This window comes from Tribolium madens, unplaced genomic scaffold (genome assembly GCF_015345945.1).
Source record: "Tribolium madens isolate multiple individuals breed KSU strain unplaced genomic scaffold, Tmad_KSU_1.1 Scaffold_91;HRSCAF=231;Tcas5.2_LG7, whole genome shotgun sequence".
In the NCBI taxonomy this organism is placed as follows: domain Eukaryota; kingdom Metazoa; phylum Arthropoda; class Insecta; order Coleoptera; family Tenebrionidae; genus Tribolium; species Tribolium madens.
Genome location: NW_025401063.1, coordinates 5,134,395 through 5,146,723, shown reverse-complemented (window position 1 = coordinate 5,146,723; position 12,329 = coordinate 5,134,395). Strand labels below are relative to the sequence as shown.

At 32.5% G+C, this 12,329-nt stretch overlaps 5 protein-coding genes across 5 annotated transcripts; 3 read left to right on the top strand and 2 right to left on the bottom strand.

Annotated features, from left to right (window-relative positions):
- The first annotated feature begins 51 nt into the window (after positions 1 to 51).
- On the top strand, positions 52 to 1,784 carry LOC123011271. The gene is made up of 9 exons (XM_044408636.1): positions 52 to 183; positions 231 to 360; positions 414 to 512; positions 561 to 720; positions 768 to 850; positions 900 to 1,115; positions 1,162 to 1,333; positions 1,381 to 1,457; positions 1,507 to 1,784. The coding sequence occupies exons 1-9, from the start codon at positions 85 to 87 to the stop codon at positions 1,737 to 1,739; spliced, it is 1,269 nt and encodes a 422-aa protein (XP_044264571.1). The 5' UTR covers positions 52 to 84; the 3' UTR covers positions 1,740 to 1,784.
- A 1,162-nt stretch (positions 1,785 to 2,946) lies between these two features.
- On the bottom strand, positions 2,947 to 3,372 carry LOC123011501. Its single transcript, XM_044408953.1, has 2 exons — positions 3,229 to 3,372; positions 2,947 to 3,180 (listed from the first exon to the last, which is right to left on the bottom strand). The coding sequence occupies exons 1-2, from the start codon at positions 3,369 to 3,371 to the stop codon at positions 2,952 to 2,954; spliced, it is 372 nt and encodes a 123-aa protein (XP_044264888.1). The 5' UTR covers position 3,372; the 3' UTR covers positions 2,947 to 2,951.
- A 2,366-nt stretch (positions 3,373 to 5,738) lies between these two features.
- On the top strand, positions 5,739 to 10,134 carry LOC123011508 (probable cytochrome P450 49a1). Its single transcript, XM_044408961.1, has 8 exons — positions 5,739 to 6,311; positions 6,362 to 6,478; positions 8,657 to 8,733; positions 8,780 to 8,981; positions 9,145 to 9,313; positions 9,371 to 9,619; positions 9,674 to 9,889; positions 9,940 to 10,134. The coding sequence occupies exons 1-8, from the start codon at positions 5,842 to 5,844 to the stop codon at positions 10,048 to 10,050; spliced, it is 1,611 nt and encodes a 536-aa protein (XP_044264896.1). The 5' UTR covers positions 5,739 to 5,841; the 3' UTR covers positions 10,051 to 10,134.
- Positions 10,135 to 10,851: 717 nt separating this feature from the next.
- Positions 10,852 to 11,567, top strand: LOC123011034 (kxDL motif-containing protein CG10681). The gene is made up of 2 exons (XM_044408289.1): positions 10,852 to 11,123; positions 11,178 to 11,567. The coding sequence occupies exons 1-2, from the start codon at positions 10,978 to 10,980 to the stop codon at positions 11,521 to 11,523; spliced, it is 492 nt and encodes a 163-aa protein (XP_044264224.1). The 5' UTR covers positions 10,852 to 10,977; the 3' UTR covers positions 11,524 to 11,567.
- LOC123011035 (ubiquitin-conjugating enzyme E2 T-like) lies at positions 11,526 to 12,273 on the bottom strand. The gene has a single exon (XM_044408290.1). It carries the CDS (start codon positions 12,009 to 12,011, stop codon positions 11,556 to 11,558), a length of 456 nt encoding a protein of 151 aa, XP_044264225.1. The 5' UTR covers positions 12,012 to 12,273; the 3' UTR covers positions 11,526 to 11,555.
- Between the last annotated feature and the right edge of the window lie 56 nt (positions 12,274 to 12,329).

Below are 12,329 nucleotides of genomic sequence, written 5' to 3'. Positions count from 1 at the left end.
CAAATCAGTGTTATAGAAACTTATCTTATCTGATAACCTGACTATATTTTTAGTTGGGCTTATCGAAATAAAATATTGTTAAAAATGCGTTTTTCTACATTATTACTCTTTATTTGTGCAAAAGACTTCTTTACCAGTGCAGATGACGAAGTGAACATCTTGTGTTCGTCAAAATTTTGCAGCGTAAGCATTTTAATAAATTTATTTGCATTGTATTATTCCCTAATTAGGACTATACTGAGAAAAATTCTTGTCGCGCACTTCCGGACAACTGTAAAATACAAAATTCTACATACAATGGATTAATATTACCATCCCCCGATCCTTGCAACTGCTGTCAATATTGCTTGGTAAACCTCAGTACGTTTGTTATGCACAAATTCCCAATTTCATTTTTAATCAAAAACTTTTAGAGGAAAACGATTTATGTGCAGAGGGCGAAGAAGGGGGCCTGGTACCTGACTCAATTTGTGGCCCAGGACTTACATGTGACGCTGGAGTTTGCACAAAAAGTATTTAAACCCAAGCGAGACACTAGCACTGATTTTTATCTATTGTAGTGAGTTTAGCCGAAATCAAAGATAACACTCAAGAGTGTGCAAAAGCAGCATCTGATTATGAAAAAAGAAAGACCGAAGGAAATATAGGCACTATGGAAGTGCCTCCAAATTGCGACGATAGCGGCTTTTACAAACCCTACAAATGTAATCTTGGTCAAACGTAAGGTTTTGAAACTGATTTTGCTTTGAGAAACAATTCTTTCGCAGGTGTTTCTGCGTGGATAAAGACGGGGAGCGGATTTTTGGCGAAATTCCTTACACCAGCAACGCAGACTTAATACTGAAATGCGGTATTCTGCAATTAATTGAAACGAAATAACAGTGAAAATATTTTTTCAGCATGTTCGAGAAAATATTCGGACGCTGTTGATTTTATTGGCAGAAATTTGCACCCAATTGAGCATTTTAGATGTACGGAAAATGGGGATTATGACACTATACAATGCATTGGTGACAACTGCATGTGCACTGACGCTTCTGACGGAGCCCCCACTTTCCCATCCAAGTCTTTTGTGAATGTTTCAGAAATTTCTAGTACAACTTTGAAAGATTGCTGTACGTATTAATATTTAATGTTTTTCATAACTTTGTTGGTGAATAGTCCATGAAGAGGTCCACGAAACGGGCAAATATTACCACCCGTGTGCAGAAAAGTATTTGAAAGTACTGGAAGAAATAAATAGCTACAAAAAAGACGGCTTTAGCGAAGTTTTTGAAGTGGAATTTCCCAGTTGTAGTCTCGATGGCAGATATGCACCGGTCCAAGAAAATGAGTAAATTTATTCCTTTGGCTATATTTTGTAATAATTTTGGGTTTTAGGGACGGGGGATATTGCGCAAATCCTGACGGGACACCCATCGGTGATTACAAAGGAAACGTAAACGAAATGAACTGCAGTTAGTAGAGTGCAAGATTTTTATCAAAAAAATCAATCTGTTCTTCCAGAATGCGCAAGAACCTTGCTTCTAATCCCGGAAGACGCAAATGAAAAACCGGAGTGTTGCAGCAACGGTAATTTCAATCGGATACAATGTAGAAGAGGGAAATGTTATTGTGTAGACAGTGACGGTCACCAGGATGTGAAAAACACAGACCATACCAAAGAAATAGAAGTTGATGCTAACAAAATCGAGCAACTATTTTGTTATGAATACGACAGGTGTGTCTACCAAAACTAAGACAATGTAATTTTTACTGACAAAAATAAATAATAAAATAATGCATACTCGAGTTTTATTGTCACTATCACGACGAAACGCAAGAGAAATTTTTAACAGAGGTTATTGTATAACACGCACTGCATGTTATTTCAAAATTCACGCAATTGCTAATTAGGCCCAATTTTTTCTAATAATAAGTGATTTGTTTCACTAATGTGACTAATGCAATCGTGTTTACACATTGTAAAATCTTAGCTAATTACAAAAATTGCCACAAAAATATTCGAAAAATGTGGAGTGCTAACCAAATATTACGTAATATTTATTTCTTACAGAAAATGGTATTGTTTTTCTAACACACATCTCAATGGAAAATTGCTTTTTATTCGAAACCGCTTAACCGAAGCAAAAATAAAAGGTAAAGGTCCTTTAAACGATAAGAAATTGCAAAACCATTTAGCAAAACTTGAAAAAACTTTTTTATTTTCCTATTGCAATTTATTAAATTAAAATTCCACATTATTTATTATTAGAGCATAACCCAACAAAATTTTGCGTTATTTTTTTACTAGGTGTTATTCAATTCGGTCAAAGTGGCCTGTGACTTTGAAATTAAGTTGGCAACACCGACTTACTGGTGATATCAAATGGCCACCCCTCGGAAATAAATGACAATTGCCTATAAAAGTGTGACGTTTGAATGTTGCCAACTTAATTTCAAAGTCACAGGTCTCTTCAATCGAAAATTTATTTGAAAGCGTGGTATTAGTCACCGCCCTTGCAATTATTCTACGGTATTTCCCTAATAGTAAAATCAACCTTGAATAAAGTTGTTGAACTTGCTGTTCATATTGTTGCAACATTGATTTGGTTATTAGTGTCACTATAAAATAATTATGCACGTCTTTCATAAATTATGTCGAAATATAAAATCACTCAAAAGAAAATGAGACATAACAATGATATTGCATGAACTCAATCATCACGATAATTAACCCATTTCAAGCAAATGTCGGCAATTTTTAGCGAATGAACCAATGTTTAGGTCAACACTTAAAAATGGCAAACACCATTACTTATCCACTTATTCGCATCTCATCTCGTTACGTTTCTACAGTGAAAGGAATAAGTGGACGTTTAACCCAATTAAAAACCAGGTAGTAATAATATCACACATAACAAGTAATTATAGGAAATGACTAGATTGATTAGTTGTCTCTGAAAATTTATTTATCCTTTAAATATTCCACAATTTGGCGGCAAGGGGGCCGCATGGTCCACATCAGGCCCGTATTTCTCCAACTGAAATTCAGACTTGTTGGGGAGCCACCCGTATTCATGATTTGTAGTTTCAGGAATCGGCCGAATAGTCCTCTGGTCTTTCTCCCTCAAATTTTTATTAACTCCGCTCAAAAAAGCCGAATCTTTTGAAATCTCGTCGAGTTTTTGATGCAAGTTGCTGAAACACTGAAATAAAACTTGTGAATTAAATTGCCAAAACCAATACTCGTATTCTTCTAAAATCCATTTCCACCGGTTGTTCCAGTTCTGGTTTGTCTTTTCCTCAGAGTCAATGTAAGTTTTCCATAGCTTATCTTCGAGGACTGCATTTTTAATTCTTTTGATATCTATTGGTTTGCCAAATGCCATTGTGTGTCAAAAATTGAAAAAATGCTGAGTAACCGTTACAACAAGAGATAAATAGAAAGCGGGAATTAACGACCCGCCGTTAATAAATTGCTCAAAAATACGAAAAGATATCGTTTTGCAAGTGCGATTTTGCCATGTCTTGTTTGAACAAGCAATAATAAAATAGGAAACCACAAACGTGTAAAATTTATTTTTCCAAAAATCGAAATGACAATATTAAAATGCAAAAGGAAAGAATGTGTACAACTAAGTCCAATTCCATAAAAATTCCACCGAAATTCCAGTACATAATTCAAGAAAATTCCAACTTAATTTTCGTAATTCCAATACAATTTTTATAATTCCAAGTTGATTTTCATAATTCCACAATATGTAATTCGTACAATTTTAAATTAATTTCGATGGTCTGAAGACATTTAAAGTAATTTTGAAAAAAAAAATATTTTCAATAATTTTAAAAAGAATTCCAGTAATTCCAGAAAAATTCCAGTATCTAATTCACAAATAGTTCCAGTTATTCCAATAATTCATTGTAATTTTATTGTTTTCAGATTCATTCTTATAATTCCAAATTAATTCCTGTAATTACAACTTAATTTCTGTAATTCGAACTTAATTTACGTAAATCAAAAGTAATTCCTGTGATTCCAAATTAATTCCGATGATTGTAAAAAAATCAAAGTAATTTTGAGAAACAAATTATCTCTGATAATAAAAATAATTTCAGATAAATTCCAATAATTCACAAATAATTTCAGTAATTCCAGTAATTCCAATAATTCATCGCGGAATCCCATTATTGTGATCAGATTAATTTAAATAGTTCTAACAAATTCAAAGTAATTTAAAAAAAATATATCTTCAATAATTAAAAAAAAAAAAATCCAGAAAAATTCCACTAATTGACAAATAATTTCAGTAATTCCAACAATTCATTGTAATTTTATTGTTTTTAAATTCATTCTTATAATTCCAAATTAATTCTAATTCAAATTTAATTTCCGCAATTGCAGCATAATATACGTAATTTAAAAGTAATTCCTGTGATTGTCGATGATTGTAAAGAATTCAAAGTAATTGTAAAAAACAAATTATTTTCGATAATTCCAAAAATACTTAGTTTGAGTAATTGCAGATAAATTCCAATAATTCACAAATAATTCCAGAAATTCCAATAATTCGTCGCGAAATTCCATTGTTTTCAGATGAATTCAAATAGTTTTAAGAAATTCAAAGTAATTTAAAAAAACATCTCCAATAATTCCAAAAAAAATTAAAGTAATTCAAAAATAATTCCAGTTATTTTTACAAATTAATTCCTATAATTACAATTTGATTCCTGTAATTCCAACTTAATTTTTGTAACTCCAAAAAAGATTTCAGGTAATTCCTAAAGAATTCCAGTAGTTCAAAATTGGTAATTCCAATTTAATTTCATCTTAATTTCAACTTAATTTTCGTACTTCTAAATAATTCCTGTAATTCCAAATTAGTTTCGGTAGTTTTAGGAAATTCAAAGTAATTAAAAAAAATCCATAATTATTTCAAAAAGATTTCCAGTAATTTCAAAAATAATTCCAGTTATTCACAAATAATTTTAGAAATTTTTCCAAATTAATTCCTGAACTTACAATTTGATTCCTGTCATTCCATCTTAATTTCCGTAATTCAACTTAATTTTCGTAATTCCAAAAAGAATTCAAGTGATTTAATTTAATTCCTATAATTACAATTTGATTACTGTCATTCCAACTTAATTTCCGTACTTTCAACTTAATTTTCGTAATTCCAAAAAGGATTCAAGTGATTTAATTTAATTTAATTCCTATAATTACAATTTAATTACTGTCATTCCAACTTAATTTCCGTACTTTCAACTTAATTTTCGTAATTCCAAAAAGGATTCAAGTAATTCCAGAAAAATTAGAGTAAAAAATCCAGTAATTCCAATTTAATTCCTGCAATTTCACCTTAATTTCAACTTAATTTTTCTAATTCTTAATTCCTAAATCCAAATGAATTTCTATAGTTCTAGGAAATTCAATGTATATTTTTTTTATTTTTGATAATTCCAAAAAGAAATCCAGAAATTCTACTAATTCACAAATAATTCCAGTAATTCCAAATAATTGCTTTGCAAGTATTTGTACTTTCAAGCAATTTTGATTAAAAAGTGAACGGCCCCTCGTCAAAACGCATAAATCGAGCGTGGATTAAGGAAGAGACCTTTCTTGTGAGAATTTATCTGGTGATATAACTGCGGTTCACGGCTTGCTAGACCCGCCTAAGATCTTTTCAGTTACATAACCCCTGTATATATATCGCCCACTCTATCTGAAATATTGCAAAAGTTCGAAAAGTCCTCCCCCCTCAATTTCAGAGTTTATAAAGTTAAGTCAAAAGTAACCACCGGGACTAGTATTCTCCTGAAATGCAGTTTTAGTGTAGTTGGTAACCGTAAGTACACGAAATGTCCCTTTCGCGAAAATTATTGGTGCCTAAAAAGGCCCTAACTCTGGCCCAAAGGGCCTACTCCACCGACCGCCCCTACTCAACGGCAATCATGCTGGACGACATTGTAATCCCCGAGCATGTGGAAAGGGCTGAAACAATCCCAAAACCCTACAGCGCGATCCCCGGCCCTAAAGAACTCCCCTTAATTGGCAACGCCTGGCGTTTCGCGCCTATCATAGGCCAGTACAAAATCCAGGAATTGGATAAAGTGATGTGGTCCCTAAATCGGGACTACGGCAGGATTGTCAAAGTTGGCGGGTTGATAGGCCACCCTGATCTTTTATTTGTGTTCAACGGAGATGATATTGAGAAGGTGTTCAGGATGGAGGAGACTATGCCCCACAGGCCCTCCATGCCCTCGCTGCACTACTACAAACAAATTTTGAAAAAGGATTTTTTTGATGGCAACGCCGGAGTGATCGGGGTGTAAGTTTATGGAAAATTGTGGGGGGTTGGTTTGATTGGTGGTTTTGCAGACATGGCCCCAAATGGGAGGAGTTCCGGAGGAAGGTCCAACACGCGCTGCTTCCGCCCCACATTGCGAAAAAGTACATCGAGCCGTTGGACGTAATTGCCGGCGATTTTCTTCACAGGTATTTCCGGGTTATTTATTTAAAAATTTTCCGATATGTAACAACAGTGAATCTTATATAATGATATGAGATAATACCTCTGAGACGGCTGACCTACATTGTGGTAAAAGTGGAATTTTATAGACTTGCTTGGTTCCTTAAAAGTACATCTGCACCTATCACAACAAACCGTAGATCACTTTAATTTATGATCAAGGAAACGGTTATTTTAAACCGTCTGCGTAATGTTAACTCAGGTGAAATGCGTGTCAAGCAGATGCATTGTTTTCTTTTTCGGTAATGATGCTAAATTATTTTGGAACTAATTTGGAATATTGTCTCTGTTCCGTGTTTTTGAACGAAATTGGACAATTTTGGTAATGATCATGTTGCAAAACTCTGGTTACGTCCCGCGGAAAATGCTCGATTTGTAGGAAACTTCACTGTGGGAACAGATTTGCATATTATATAATTTATGGTAATTAAAACAAATATACAAGGAAGCTCGAACTAGGTTTGTGGAGTTACATACCACACCGAGCTTTATGCAACACTATTATGTGTTATGATAATTTATTTATGCTTATGTATCCGACATTTGGGAGGGAAAATATTAAAAAATCTGTGACATTTTACAAAATTTTTAATGCGTATGGTTTTCTTCCTAATTTCATTTTCTCTTTAACATTTTTTAACTTTCAAAGAGAACATCATTTTGACCATATTTTTCTCGAAATATGAATGAATTATTTCCCTTTCACAAAAAGGCTTACCTAAAACAAGATTTTTTAACTTCATTTTGTTTTTTTTTTGTATACTTTGTACAAATAAATTTTGGATCAGTGTCCCGAGAGGCCGTTAACTTGAAAAAAAATGTGTACAAATAATTTGAATTTCAAAAAAATCCAACAAAATTCGAGTAGTTGAACAAATTTAGCTCTTGGCTGTCAGATTAATTCCTTATAATTCCAAATTAATTCCTGTGATTACAACTTAATTTCGGTTATTCCAAGTTAATTTTCTTAATTCAAAAATAATTCCTGTAATTCCAAATTAATTCCGATAGTTCTACAAATTTCATGTACTTTTGAAAAAAATATTTCTGACTATTTCCCTCACAAAATTTAAGCCAATAAAATTTTTCAAACTAAGGTAGATTCAATCAGATTCAAATTACGTGATAATTCAGCACGTGTACAAATTTTCGACAATTTGCTAAATTACTGTAAATCTGATGGGATAAATCTTAGAATTTGGGAGATTTTTGATTAACATAATTTTTTTTGACGTATTTTTAAAATTTTTATACCTAATCAAAATATTGGTTTTGTGAATTTTGTTCGAGAAATAGTCTGCAAAATTCTAATTTTCTCTCGTGCACTCGACAAAATTATCAAAAATTTGGCATTCACTTGGAATATTGATAATTTCAAAAAAATCTACCAAAATTCTAGAAATTCAGATTCAGATTATTTCGAATAATTTCAAATTAATTCCGTATATGTACTTAGGTCTGAAAAATTCATGTAATTTTGAGAAAAATATCTCTGATTATTTTTTAAACAGTCCTGTCATACAATGAGAAAAAATTTCATATCGACCAATAGCATCAAAATTACATTGACTATTTGTATGTAATTATACATAGTTTTAAAAATAATCACGTCAAATTACAGTCCCGGTAATATTTTTTTTATAATTTTAACTTTAGTTTTTTTATAATTCCAGTAATTCAAAAAAATCCACGGAAATTCCAGTAATTGCCCTAATCCATTGTAATCCAGATTTCAGATTATTTCTTATAATTCTAAATTAATTTCTGTAATTCCAATTTAATTTTTGTAATTTCAAAATAATTCCGATGGATCTCAGAAATTCAAAGTAATTTAAATTATTTATGATAATTCCAAAAAAAAAAAATAACTTCAATATTTCCAAATAATTACAAGCAATTTTGATTACATTCCAAAAATCAAAGGGTTCTATGACTTTGGAATTAAGTTGGCAACATGAACAATCAAATTCAAACGTCACACTTTTATAGTCAATTGTCATTCAATAATTCGGTGTTGCCAACTTAATTTCAAAGTCACAGGCCACTTTGATCGGCATGGTAATCACATTCAAAACCTATTAGTAACAGGTTTTTCTTTTTTCTTCGGCGAAATTGATTATAATAAATTAGAAAAATAATTTCAGGATGGAGGACTCGTTGGACGAGAACCAGGAGCTCCCCAACCACTTCTTGTCGGAAATTTACAAATGGGCGTTGGAATGTAAGCACCCAAATCTTGCATTTTCTTAACTAAAATTGAAATTTAGCTGTGGCAAGAGTCTCTTTGGACACTAGACTTGGGTGTCTGGAGCCGAACCTGTCCCAAAATTCCGAATCCCAGCGAATTATCAATTCCATAAACACCTTCTTCTGGAACGTGGCAGAAGTAGAATTGAAGATGCCCGTTTGGCGGGTTTACAAAAACAGAAGTTTCAAAAAATACATCGGTGCTTTAGAAGACTTCCGGACGTGAGTATTACAAGCCGAACTGGTAACCTAGATAATGAGAGTAGCTTACTTTCGATTTCTGCGGCGAGAAAGTTAACTTTGAACTTGAGTAAGGTTTAGCGTAATAACTAACACAAGGTGAATGGGTTGTTCTTCCGTGTTATATAACCGCAATTATTCGTAGATTGTGTTTGAAACACATTCAAAAGTCGATGGAAAAAATGCAAGAGAAGAATTTTGATGAAATCAAAGAGGAAAATATCTCGATTGTGGAAAGGATATTGTTGAAGACGGACAACCCGAAGTTGGCAGCGGTCTTAGCTTTGGATTTATTACTAGTGGGGGTTGATACAGTAAGAATTTCTCTCTTAATTGACATACAAAAAAAATGATAAAAATCAATAATTTAGACTTCAATCGCTGCAGCGTCCACAATATACCAATTATCCCAAAACCCCGACAAACAACAGAAGCTATTTGACGAACTGCAAGGAATTTTACCCGAAAATGACTCAAAAGTTGACGCTTCAATTCAAGACAAAATGCCTTATCTTAAAGCTTGCATTAAGGAAACCCTAAGAATGTACCCTGTCATAATCGGGAATGGGCGAAGCTTGCAGACTGACACAGTCATCGCTGGATACAAAGTACCAAAAGGGGTTCGTAACCTAATTTCAAATGTAAAAAATAACTTTTTTATTAAAAAATTCCAGACTCATGTGATTTTCCCGCATTTGGTTGTAAGCAACAGCGAGGACTATTTCCACGAACCCCACCGTTTTCTCCCGGAAAGATGGTTAAAGACTGAAAATGCCTGTCCCATGAGCAAGAAAATTCACCCTTTTGTGACTCTTCCCTTTGGTTATGGGCGAAGATCTTGTCTAGGGAGGAGGTTTGCGGAAGCGGAGTTACAAATTTTGTTAGCAAAGGTTTGTAAATATCTCAAAGTAGAGTTTTCCTACTCATAAATCGAAATCAGATTTTCAGAAAATATAAAGTGGAATACAACTATGGGCCTCTCTCTTATAAAATAACGCCTACGTATGTACCTGAACAACCGCTAAAGTTTAAACTAGTGAAACGTGAATAAATGCCTAATTATTGTTTTATTGTTAAAGTATTATTAGTGTTGTGATGTTTTTATAGGATTAATAAATCTCAATCTAACCATAAACAATGTTTTTATCCTTCTGTTAATTTATAATCATACGTTTCAGTAGTAAGAAGTTGAAATAATAGACTTTTTAATTCGAAAATTGCTTTATAAGAAACTAAGTAAAAAATTAGCCTATTGCATGAGCTTTATTAAATATGATTATTCTTACAGAACAACATTTATTATCAGTTCTTATCTAATGCAAGTGGATATCCTCTTATACAACAATACCTATCCGTCCTACAAGTTAATTAAGATATAAAAATATCATTGTATTTATTCATTGAACAGTATAGTGACCTCAAAATAAAATAATTATTTTATACAGTCAGTTAAGTTTAATTATTTAATTAGTGTTAAAGTTATTAAACAAACAATACTTTGTAAATCTGTGCTATGTAGGAACTAATTGTTTGTAGACTTTGTTTCATTTTCTTGACTCTTCGACTTGTAATTTGACCTCAAATCAAAATAATTAAAGCTTAAAATAGTGACATGTTATTAAATAAATAATTATTAATTAATATTAATTAACACTTATCTATTTTATCAAGATTTTGTTATATTTTTTTGACCCTGATGTATATAAAGTCATTATCTGCCAGTAATAATAATTAAAAATAATTAAATGAAATTGAAAGAAATTGAGTATAAAAATTACAAATTCGGTCCTGCCTTTTAATGACGTCATAACGACTTTCCTCTCACTGAAGAAACCTCTCACTCTCATTTTAAAATAAACGTCAAACACTAACCTCAAACATCAAAATGACAGTTTCTTAGAATATTACCACAAACGTTACAAATAATTATTATAATTAATGAAATATGCGTTTTGAAGATCCTGAAAACTAGCCCAAAATGGATGACAGCAAAGGCACCCCCGAGAGTGATTTCAGTATTGAATGTTTTCAAAACTACACAGCCCCCGAGGTCTTTATTCAAGGCCTAGCTGGAATAGTCGATCAACAGGATGTTGAATCAATGATAAGAGCCCAGAAACAGATGTACCAAGTTTGTAATTATAATTTTGCAAGTCACTCATGATTATTATATTCAAGGTTGCAAAGATTCGAAAAAACTAATGAGATGCTCACTAATTGTAATGCGTTGAGTGCGAACCGGTTGAAAACCATTGGACCTGAGTTTAAAAAACACACGCAGCTGTTGTTGGAGATGAAAAAAGACTTGGATTATATTTTTAAGAAAATTCGCGTAATTAAAACTAAGCTGTCAAGCCAGTATCCTGAGGCATTTGCTGAAGCTGTTAGGAGTAGTCTTGCAGAGGAGTGTGAAGAAGATGAGGATTTGAATGAAAGCAGCGTTAATAGTAAGAAGGATAATAGGCGGAGTCTTCATTTGAAAAGCACTGAAAATGTTGAAGTTGAAAGGAGGGCTTCTCAATAAAATTTTAGCTGGAAACTTATTTATTTATTAAACTATGAAGCGTATTTTTGTGTATATGATTGTGCTTTTTTAACAAATTCAGAATTCATGTTTCTGTACTCTTCTGCGATTTCGGCCATCAAAGGATCCTCTGGATTTGGAGTTTCTAAAAGCATTCTTATGGCTATTAACAAACCTTCTAATCCTATAGTGGGCCTCCAGTTGCCCTTTGGTGGCATTTTTATTAAATCTAGACAAATTCTTCCGTTGTCATCAATGTTTGGATGATACACTTTTGTAGTAAATTTGATTGAAGGTGGAATGAAAGGGTACTTCTCAGGAATTAAAATTTCCAATTTAAATATTCCATTTTTGTATGGGGTGTTATCAGGGCCAACAATTTGGGCTTCCAGCACATTTAGCTTATCGTCTTTTGATGACACACTTATACCCACAGGGGGAGAGTTTGATATTTTGGCTAACTCACGAGATAAACGTTGATGTTGCATTTTTAATCACTCCAGCAGAAAAACTTTATAACCTCACTTTCATGCACCACACTAATCAGAAAATGTCTAAGAATTGGTAGTTTAATCATTAAATAAGAAAATTTTACTTATGCATTTCAAAAACGTTTTAATTGTTATCACTTATCACATTGAAAATTTCAAAGAAATTATTTCTGGCATTTGTTGGCGCCTAATTGCAATGCAAGTGAAAATCTGCCTAACCGAATTTTTTTTAACCAAATTTTTATCTAACCAATTAACCAAACCTTTGTTACAACTTTGACGACATAATATCTGTGCAACGGTAACAAAAATCTA

What these genes read in the sequence shown, in the direction of transcription:
- LOC123011035 (XM_044408290.1), bottom strand. Translation starts at nt 12,011, where the DNA reads ATGCAACATCAACGTTTATCTCGTGAGTTAGCCAAAATATCAAACTCT.
- LOC123011508 (XM_044408961.1), top strand. Translation starts at nt 5,842, where the DNA reads ATGTCCCTTTCGCGAAAATTATTGGTGCCTAAAAAGGCCCTAACTCTG. An exon ending in TACTAGTGGGGGTTGATACA is followed by an intron (nt 9,314 to 9,370) that starts GTAAGAATTTCT and finishes TCAATAATTTAG; the next exon opens with ACTTCAATCGCTGCAGCGTC. An exon ending in GATACAAAGTACCAAAAGGG is followed by an intron (nt 9,620 to 9,673) that starts GTTCGTAACCTA and finishes AAAAAATTCCAG; the next exon opens with ACTCATGTGATTTTCCCGCA.
- LOC123011034 (XM_044408289.1), top strand. Translation starts at nt 10,978, where the DNA reads ATGGATGACAGCAAAGGCACCCCCGAGAGTGATTTCAGTATTGAATGT. An exon ending in ATAAGAGCCCAGAAACAGAT is followed by an intron (nt 11,124 to 11,177) that starts GTACCAAGTTTG and finishes ATTATATTCAAG; the next exon opens with GTTGCAAAGATTCGAAAAAA.
- LOC123011501 (XM_044408953.1), bottom strand. Translation starts at nt 3,371, where the DNA reads ATGGCATTTGGCAAACCAATAGATATCAAAAGAATTAAAAATGCAGTC. An exon ending in TGGATTTTAGAAGAATACGA is followed by an intron (nt 3,181 to 3,228) that starts GTATTGGTTTTG and finishes TCAGTGTTTCAG; the next exon opens with CAACTTGCATCAAAAACTCG.
- LOC123011271 (XM_044408636.1), top strand. Translation starts at nt 85, where the DNA reads ATGCGTTTTTCTACATTATTACTCTTTATTTGTGCAAAAGACTTCTTT. An exon ending in AGACTTAATACTGAAATGCG is followed by an intron (nt 851 to 899) that starts GTATTCTGCAAT and finishes ATATTTTTTCAG; the next exon opens with CATGTTCGAGAAAATATTCG. An exon ending in TACAACTTTGAAAGATTGCT is followed by an intron (nt 1,116 to 1,161) that starts GTACGTATTAAT and finishes GTTGGTGAATAG; the next exon opens with TCCATGAAGAGGTCCACGAA.